Genomic DNA, 10,009 nt, shown 5'->3' with positions numbered 1-10,009 from the left:
AGACGAAACATGCTAACTACGATAAGCTAACGGCAAACAAACGCGCTGAAAAACTGAAGCCACTGGAAGCGGTTTTGATAGCACAGCAGCGCTTTTTCTCAAGAGCCCGTGACTCAAATGAAAATTCTACAAAGGCGAGCTACGAGTCTCAGTGAATTGATTTTTTGTGATGATCAAACGACAGTTTTGTCAAATTTTTGTCATCTGATTTGACTATACTATAGTCAAATCAGATGACAGAATAGTACAGTCACTATACTATTCTTTGTCAAAATGCGCTGGGATGTGATTTGTTAAAACAAAATCAATAAATACATGTTTCAACTTTCATAAACTGGTTCGTTTGTATTTAATTTATTATTATTTTAACCTTTAACTGTCCTGGTAATCCAATTGAAAACAGATTCTCATTTGCAATATCGACCTAGCTGCAGACAGCAAAGTGATATAGTTACATATTTACATGTTAATTTACAATGGTAATGATTCGAGGAATGTCAGGCTTAATGGTCGGCCCCCAAACATTTTCATCTGACCAAATCTGGCCCTCTTTGCAAAAAGTTTGGACACCCCTGGTCTAGATATTTGACCACAAGTAACGTTACAACAGTCAAATCGTGTTCCTTTTTGTGGATGGGGCAGGACACCCGGTGAGGACATGCAACAACAAACCAACCAGTCCAATCAAAGCGCACCGACCAGTCCCAAAGGGAGGGAGTTAAGCCAAGAGAAATGTGAAGACCCACCACTCACCCTATTACGATGGTTACCAGGTCCCCAACTGGCAACCATTATCCCTGTACTGTCGTGTGTAGTGGTGAGTCTTGTGATTTAGATTAAGCTCAGAAATTTAAGACATTCCAAAGGATTCACATACTTTTTCCTCCTACTTTATTATAATTCTTATTATCAGGCCATTCACTGCTTGGAGAAATAAATTAATGATTTGGATTCAAGTATGGCAGGTTTAAAGCTACAAGGCATCACTGACCTGGTCAAGACAAAAAAAATAATAATAATAATTGCCATGTAACGGAACCTAACACAGTTGGCACCTAGCCACAGTGGCATCTCGCTACATTGTCAGCTGCTAGCATGGTTAGCAACTAGCTACACTGTCAGCTGCTAGCATAGTTAGCAACTAGCTACACTGTCAACTAGATAAGATAGCAACTTTAACAACACAATGGAGGACACTAACTACACTGTCAACTGGATACGCGACAAGTTACCAAGTAGTCCCAACAGCAAGTAGCGACAATGGCAACTAGATGTGCTAGCAGCTGGCTATTTATCAACAAGTCACAGAGGTAACTAGCTATACTGTCAACTAGACATGAGACCAACGTTAGCAACTAGCCAAAGAGTCAAGCAGCAACACTGACAACTAGAAGCGGTAGCAACGCTAGCAATACACAATGGAGGATACACTAGCAAATGGTAGCAACAAGCTACATCCCGGTCACTCCAAACGGGAATCAAAACGGATTGTGATTCCATTTGTAGCCGCAGGCTGATTTTACTAATTAACTGCAACTAAGCTTTTGACTAATGTTCATCATGATTCATATATTTTGTGTTACTTATTGTTAGTTTATCCCATCATTATGGCACTATGTATATTTTAGTGATAGAGTTTGTAAGTTCAGGTCATGGGCATGAACATAATTTTGGCAAACCCTGAGCTACGTTGCTAAAACCTAGCATGATTTAGTCAGAACGCTAACAGAGCGAATAGTAAAGTTCGGTCAGCATGGGAACAACATGATATGAGTGAACGAACGAACAAGTGGAGGCAGCGTTTTGAAATAAAAAAAAATAATAAAAAAAAAAATCAAGAAGTTTATATAAGAGATGCAACCATGTAAGGCACATTGTAAATTACCCATGATGCCGAGCTGAAATGTGCAGCACCGCTGTGGGCGCTTTAAGACTTGATTGGTGGACATGTAAATAAAACCGCTGGCGTTTCCCAGGATTCTTGAACACATCTCAAAACAAAAAGAACTAATCAAGAAAGAACCAAAATGGACGTGAGCAGACGTCCTGGCTGGTGACTGGTCAGTCGCTTTCACTGCCCGATTCGCTTAACTGGAGGTCATTTTCTGCAAGACAAAAACAAGGTTGGCAAAGGATGGCGGACTGGTTGTGGAAAAACATACAATGGAAACATGTGGTACAACTGTGTCAAACGTAAACGCACAACCTTGTTCCCAGCCTCGGCTTTTGTGCTTAGTAGTTAGTAGATTGTATATTCCCTTTTAAATCGAATACATTTTCAATTTAATTTTTTGCACAATTATTTTTTATTCCATTTAGTTAGTTATTTAGAGCTTATACTAACTCCTTATGACTGATGTTCAGTCTTATTTCAAGGGAAAGTAAACCCACAAATTGTTTTTGCAAGAATACGTTGTATGTGTCACCACTAATCAAAACACAGTATTCTGATTAATACTGCATTTGTGGTACAAGAATTAACCAGAATAATTAATCATTCTCAAGAGGCTGCCAGTTTAGGCAATATCACCCTCTTATGGCAACTGAAATTAACGTCACAACTAACCCCTGCGATGATTCCGTACGTCACGCGACCAAACCCGGAAAAGGGTTTCGCAGACTCCCCGTGTATGCTGTGGGTTGCTGAAATGATAGTTTGAAGTTGAACTTGCGAAAATGTTATTCAAACTATCATGTCTACAACCCACGGCATACACAGGGAGTCTGCGGACAACAGGTTCGCAGACTCTCTGTGCATGCTTCCAGGTGCAGAGGGTAATACTGCCTAAAACGGCGGGCCCCTGTGAATGCTGAATAATTATTCTGTTTAATTCTTATTCCAAGAACGCAATATTAACCAGAATACCATGTTGTGATTACAGGTGGCACATACAATGTATTCTTGGGAGGAAAAAAAAACAAAAAATGTGAGGTTTAACTTCCCCTTTACTGTACTAATTCTAATTTTAACTTATTTTAAAATTGTTTTAATGTAAATTAGTAAATTATTATTTTTGTACTTAGTAAAATAATTTCTTTTTTATTTTAAATTTAGTTTTTTTATTTGCTATATCTTTGTTATAATGATTTTTCAGATTTAATTTACGTACTAATTTTTAATGTATTTGAATATATTGAATTTATTACATTTCTTTTCATATCCATGTAATTTATTGTAGCATAAGTACTTTTTAGTCAATGAATTATACAATTTTCTTTATTCTAATAAGTGGCATTTATTCTCATTGCATTCCTTTTAATTTCATTTATTTTCATGTCTATATTATATATAAAATCCCTATTTTTCTAAATTGATTTTGTGTACTTTGATGGTTACTCACTGAGTGTGTTCATGAGGCCTCCTTCTCCTCCTACTGCTCCTCCTCCTCCTCCCTCCTGCAGGCGGCTGTTGGTGGTGAGGACGGGCATGTTGTGGCTGTTCTGGGCCAACGGCGCATTAGGGGGCGCGGCGGAGCCAGTGCCACCGCCGCGCTCGTCCTCCGAGTCGCTGCTGCTGGAACTGTCGTTGCTGCTGGAGGACGAGGAGCTGTTGGAGGAGCTGGCGCTGCTCATCTGGTCCATGACGCGCGCCTCTGCCATCAGCTCTAAACGAGACAACACCTCAGTAGGTTGGTAACTAGATACACAGTAGCCCTATGTACAAGTACTGTAGGTAGGTCGCAAGCCACATAGGGGACTGAGTAGGCAGGTTGGTAGCTAGCTAGATGGGTATGTCATTTAGCAGCAAGACTAGATAGGTTTGTAACTATATAGGTTGGGAGCTAGATATGTAGGTGGGTAGCTAGCTAGATAGGAATCTACAAACCCCAATTCCAATGAAGTTGGGACGTTGCGTAAAACGTAAATAATACGAATTGCAAATCCTTTTCAACCTATATTCATTTGAATACACTACAAAGACAAGATATTTAATGTGCAAACTGATAAACTTTGTTTTTTTGCACATATTCTCTCATTTTGAATTTGATGCCTGCAACACGTACCAAAAGCTGGGACAGGGGCAACAAAAGACTGGGAAAGTTGTGGAATGCTCAAAAAAACACCTCTTTGGAACATTCCACAGGTGAACAGATTAATTGAAAACAGGTGAGTGTCATGATTGGAGATAAAAGGAGCATCCCCAAAGTCTCAGTTGTTGTAAGTTGCACATCTCTGAAGGCACCATTAATGCTGAAAGATACACACAGGTTTTCAAGCAACATGCCACCATCTAAGCAATGTGTTTTTCAGGGCCGTCCCTGCTTATTTCAACAAAACAATTCCAAGCCACATTCTGCATGTGTTACAACAGCGTGCCTTCTTAGTAAAAGAGTGTGAGTACTAGACTGGCCTGCCAGCAGTCCAGACCTGTCTCCCATTAAAATGTGGCATATTACTAAGCACAAAGTACAACAACGGAGTTGTAGTTAGTGTTAGTCAGTTCCCTATCGCTTATTGAGTGTTGTTAAAAGGAAAGGTCATGTAATACAGTAGTAAACATGTCCGTCTCCGCTTTTCTGGGACTTGCTGCAGGCATTACATTCAAAATGAGTGATTATTTGCACAAAAAAAAGAAAGTTTATCAGTTTGAACATTAAATAGAGTGCCGTGAAAAAGTATTGGCCTCCTTCTTTAAATTCTTAGATTTTTGTATAGTTTCCCCACTTTAATGTTTAAGATCATCAAACAAATGTAAATATCAGACAAATATAACCCAGGTGAACTTAAATTGCCGTTTTAAAATGTTGATTTCATTTATTAAGGAAAAAAAACTATTTCAAGTTACCTGGCCCTGTGTAAAAAAAGTAATGGCCTCTTAAACCTAATAACTGGTTGGGCCATCCTCAGCAGCAACACCTGAAATCATGCGTTTTCCATAGCTGGCAATGAGTATTTCACATCTCTGTAGAGATATTTTGGCCCACTTGTCGTTGCAGAATTGTTTGAATTCTGCAAAAATGTAGGGTTTTCGATCATAAACTCCCTTTTTAAGGTCACGACACTGCATTTCAATCAGATTCATGTCTAAACCTTGACAAGGCCACTCCAAAACATTAATTTCTATTATTTTAAGCTATTCAGAAGTTGAATTGTTGGTGTTTTGATCATTATGCTGCTGCAGAACCCAAGTGCGCTTCAGCTTGAGGTCAAATTTATGCCTGAACATTTACAACTATTACTCTTTCACACAGGGCCAGGTATTGTTGAACAGTTTTTTCCCCTTGATATATGAAATCACCATTTAAAACCAGCATTTTAAGTTCACATTAAACAAAGTGGGGAAACTATGCAAAAATATAAGAATTTGAAAAGGAGGCCATTACTTTTTCATGGCACTGTATCTTGTATTTGTAGTGTGTTCAATTGAATATAGGTTAAAAAAGATTAGCAAATCTTTGCACTTTTATTTTTTTACATTTTAAAGAATGTGCAATCTTTATTGGAAGTGGGCTTTGTATATTACGTAAGTACGTAGGTGAGGGAGGCTACCTTTCTCAATGTCGTCCATCGGCGACGCGGGCGACGTCTTCTCTTTGGGCGGAGAACTTTTGGATCCCGTTGAGCTCTTGCTTCCGCTTCCACTTCCACTGCTACCACTGTTACCGCTGCTCTTCATCTGCTGGCCCAGACGACTGGTCTGCTGCTCCATGCGCGAATGAATCTTACTGCTGCCCTCGGCCCTGGAAAACATCACAAAAAGACAAAGAAAAAGTGAAACACTCATGGAGTTCCACACGTTAACAGGGATCTCGTTTGATGTCCGTCTCGCATTTGAGACGCACAAAAATTAGCAGGGACGCATAAAGTACGATAAATCTATGTTTTAGAACGTAGAGCTATGGTGTAGTACTTTGTCGCGGTGCTGGAATTCCGGCGTATGATTTTTTTTTTTTTGTTTTACAAGACAGGACTATTTGGTCGCATATGTGTCCTAATATTTGAATGGTGAGGCAAAATAAATAAGATGCGTACAGGTGCCCAGTCATTTGAGGAAGAAAAAATATATATATAAATTCAGTAACTTGATAGCACACTCATGAAACCCATCATGGTCTCTAAACCAATCAGCGATTAGTGAAAGGTGGGGACCCTCCATCTGATTGGCCGTGTGTTTGTGTGCGTGTGTGGATGCGCGCGCGTGCTTTTGAAATGCGGGTGCTCACATACACAAATTTAAGTTTTCTGACGGCGAGCCGGCAACTGCACAGTTAATGGAATTAGTTCCAAAGCCTAATTCCACCGCGATGATGTGGGAACATTTTGGATTCAAGCCAGATGAACGCGACCATCCCGCTAACGGCAACGAGCTGGTATGTTGAATTTGTATGAAGTCGCAAGAAAGACATCACAACTTAAAACCTCAAAGTGACAAAATCAATTTTAAACTCCACCAATCCCACCCAATTTCTTCAGTTGGGAAGAAAAAACATGGGACATCTCCCGTTTCCCGTCAGCTTGCAATGATGGAACCCTTGCCCAACAATGCAAATACAAACGTGACATCGTACAAGGTGCATGTATGCTCACATTATGTACAGTATAGCGTACTCACTATTGTAAGAGATGTAGCCATTGAACATGTTGACAAAGCAGGGTTTAAAGAAAGGCTGCAGACTTTTGAAAAGTAGTAAAAATCTTGAATCAAAACAGGTTGCTTTGATCTACTTGTTGTGATGTGATTTATGTTGCGACTTGGGACTTTTTCTTAACCAAATGGAAACTTGATTGGGAATATATTGCCTGTTATGGCATTATTGACTGTTTATACCTCTGTGTCAAATGTTTATTTGTTTAAGTGCAATTTTTGTGAACAGAGCCTGAGTCTGTTTTATTTATATTTGTATCTAAGATATTTCATTCATTGTTCTACATTAGCTTTTGCTAATTTGCTATTGTGACAGCCCTAAACAAATGTAATATACTGAGAGAGAGCAAGAGTAATGGATAACACAAAAATATTGAAGCTCCGCGCGGTGAATGCTGAGGCTCGGAGCGGGACTCGGGAAGGAGCTCGTCAGACGCTAGACATCGTGAAAGCCTCCTTAGCACAATATAATCTTATTCCAAGTGTTGCACTGAGGCGACTGGTCATTAATTTTAACAAAGTTAAGACACACTTTTCCTCACCGCCGCCGCCGTTGGGCACAAGCACATCTTTGTGCGCGTTCCTCGTTGGTTTTCGCCACTTTCTTCTTCGGGGTTGGGCGTACTAGGCATCGAAACTGGGAACCGATTTGTTTTTAATTTGAACGATTCCGGGAGAACCGGAATGTTAGTCGCGGTTCCAATCGGTTCTCAATTCTCAAGTCCTGTTTGGCAGTTAGGTCAAGCAGAATGGAAGATCTGTATCCCTTTTATGCCGGAACAGTTTTACTGTGTCACAGTGGAGTTTTTAAGCTTCCGCTATGGTTTCTTCGTATTATAATTGAAGTTTATTGAGAATCAGAGTCGAACAGAACAAAGTTTCTAGAGGGGGAGAGAAACGAAGACAAAAGACAAAGCACTAATTGTAAACAGGATGAGAAAACTAAGTCATTACATTATCTACAACAATGAAACACATATGAGTGTTGCATGGGGCTGTAGTGGTACACCCTGTGAGGGAAGGAGTAGGACAAGATAGAACAGGACAAGGACAGGAGAAGAAGCATGCAGGACAAGGGTCGCAAACCTGGCTGCACAACTGAAGTGTGGTGGGATTGACTATGTAAATTATAAAAGTCTATAGGACGAGTATGAGCGAGGGGATACACAAGCAATTTGCATATTCGTGAGTTATTTGTCGCAATAAGTGAGTGGCCCCACACCCAGTGAAAGAGTCCCAGGGGTGTGTGCCTGCGGACGCAAGTGAATTGACACGGTTTTCCATGCACAAAGACTGACAGAAGTGTCCTGTAATTGCTGTGGCTGCACCGCGGAGGCTGAGGACCCCACCCAATCAATCGAGGGGTGGTGTCTGGCCCAGGGGTCCATCCAAGAGCAGCCCGGTGGCGGGACACGTCCCACACCGAGGGACCCAGGGCGGTTCGCCGACCCCACCGAGGCCCCCCGACAAATGGCCACCCGGTGCAGGGCCCCATGGACCCAATCAGTTCTCAATTCCCAACCCTAATTAAAATAATCCCTAGTTGCAGCCCCATAGTTGAGTAGGTAATCGTAAAAGCATTACAACTCAAATGTGGGTACCTTGTCTTCTTGACCGCAATGTTGCTGCTGAGCTTCTCGAGTCGGTACTCTCCAGTATCGTGGTTGACAATGAGGATGCACTCCTTCATGTATGAGCGCTTGGACCCCTTGAAAACTGTCACTGGGGCGCTTGAGCCCTGAAACATACAACAACAAATATTATTAAACAATTACCTACACGTACAGGACAGACAAGGAAGAGACTCACCTCTAAATTGGGTAAAGTGATGGTGACTTGCTCTCCTTTGCCCACTTCCAGATCCCCTTCACAGGCTGTGTCAATCGAAGCTGGTTTGAAATCATCTGGGGAAGAACGTGGAGCATTTTTAATTACATGAAATGTTGGTGTTTTGGGGAGAACGGAAAATGTCATGAATGAGCTAAATAATATGAAGTTGCAATGGTTCAAATCAATTACAATTAGTAAAATTTGGAAAAACATTTCCATTCATTTCAATTCCGATTCCCCCCCCCCCCCATGTTAAATGTGGAATACTTTGGGTGATGTAAAAATACATTACAGTTGACCAAAAAATAATAATTTAAAAAAATCGACGCGAGACAAGATATTATTATTAACAAATTATTTTACTTTTGGACCGTCGGTCAACCATTTCATTTGTACGAATTGGGTAGTATCGTCACTACGCCACCACAAGATGGCGGCGTTGCCTTCACTGATGGTCAGCTAACACACGCGCTACATTTGACAGCTGCTGCTAGTAGTTTCCACGGTGAATAAACGTATTAAAAATACATTAACAAGAAAAACACCCACATCAACGTGAAACAAGAGGCCAATACAAATGGACTCTAGAGGTGGTTAGTTTTGTTGGACAGGCGTGATCGAATGAAAAGGAAATGATCAGCGCGCTAGCATGCTAACTAATAGCCCGGAAGAGGGGGAAGAAAAAAAAACCACAAATTACGACTGAAGCGTCCACTTACATCGCACGGTGTGGTAGGCACTCTTGGGGTGCTTCTCGAAGGTCTCGCCCAATTTCAAAACGTGCTCCTGGTTGTCAAAGTTGGCGTAACTTGTTCCATTCATCCTGAGAGTTTGGATGGCTGGATGAAAACTTTTTTTTTTTTCATTCGACAGCCATGTAATGTAAGGTGTCGCCAAGCTCCGCCTCTTCTTCGTTCTGATTGGACCAGGGTAGACAACACCGTGTGCCCAGTGGCTTAGCGCCTGTCAATCGAAATGACGACACCGTTTAAGTCATTTAAAATCAAGTTAAACAATTGTTCTGTTGCCATAGTATTTTACATAAATAAAAACATCATTTTTACAGTACATTTTAATTTTTTTATGCAATGTAAAATAATATGATTTATTCTGTTTTAGTTTTTGTCATTCATTTAGCCGTTAAGCCTGGTATCGATGCTCTCTTGCAAACGTTAGCATACCAACTGCTAGCATGTTAGCATTTAGCCCCTGAATACAGGGCAAAATGTTCTAAATCCATATCAATCTGCCTTTAGCGCTTTTCGGACTGAAGTTGCTATCTTGTTAAATCAGAATTATCTTTATTTGCCAAGTATGTCAAAAACACACAAGGAATTGGTCTCCGGTAGTTGGAGCCGCTGTATTACGACGACACACAGTCATAAAGACATAAATAACACAGTCACTGAGCAATAAAAGGTTACCAGTAATGTGGTAATGCAGGTACAATATTATTATTATTATTTTGACAATTGTGCTAAAAGATGCAGAGTCCTCTAGCAATTAGAGCAGTTTGACATGACTAATAGAACAATAGTCCGGTGCAATGACCATTGTGCAAAGGGCGCAGAGACTTCAAGAAATGTATGCAGT

The 10,009-nt window shown here is 40.6% G+C and overlaps 1 protein-coding gene across 1 annotated transcript; it reads right to left on the bottom strand.

Annotated features, from left to right (window-relative positions):
- Positions 1 to 102: 102 nt before the first annotated feature.
- Positions 103 to 9,312, bottom strand: eaf2 (ELL associated factor 2). Its single transcript, XM_061792618.1, has 6 exons — positions 9,136 to 9,312; positions 8,396 to 8,490; positions 8,188 to 8,324; positions 5,491 to 5,681; positions 3,342 to 3,605; positions 103 to 2,105 (listed from the first exon to the last, which is right to left on the bottom strand). Exons 1-6 carry the CDS (start codon positions 9,236 to 9,238, stop codon positions 2,062 to 2,064), a joined length of 834 nt encoding a protein of 277 aa, XP_061648602.1. The 5' UTR covers positions 9,239 to 9,312; the 3' UTR covers positions 103 to 2,061.
- Positions 9,313 to 10,009: the final 697 nt, after the last annotated feature.

Source organism: Phyllopteryx taeniolatus, chromosome 12 (genome assembly GCF_024500385.1).
Source record: "Phyllopteryx taeniolatus isolate TA_2022b chromosome 12, UOR_Ptae_1.2, whole genome shotgun sequence".
Lineage (NCBI taxonomy): Eukaryota > Metazoa > Chordata > Actinopteri > Syngnathiformes > Syngnathidae > Phyllopteryx > Phyllopteryx taeniolatus.
This window is presented reverse-complemented; position numbering and strand designations above follow the sequence as displayed.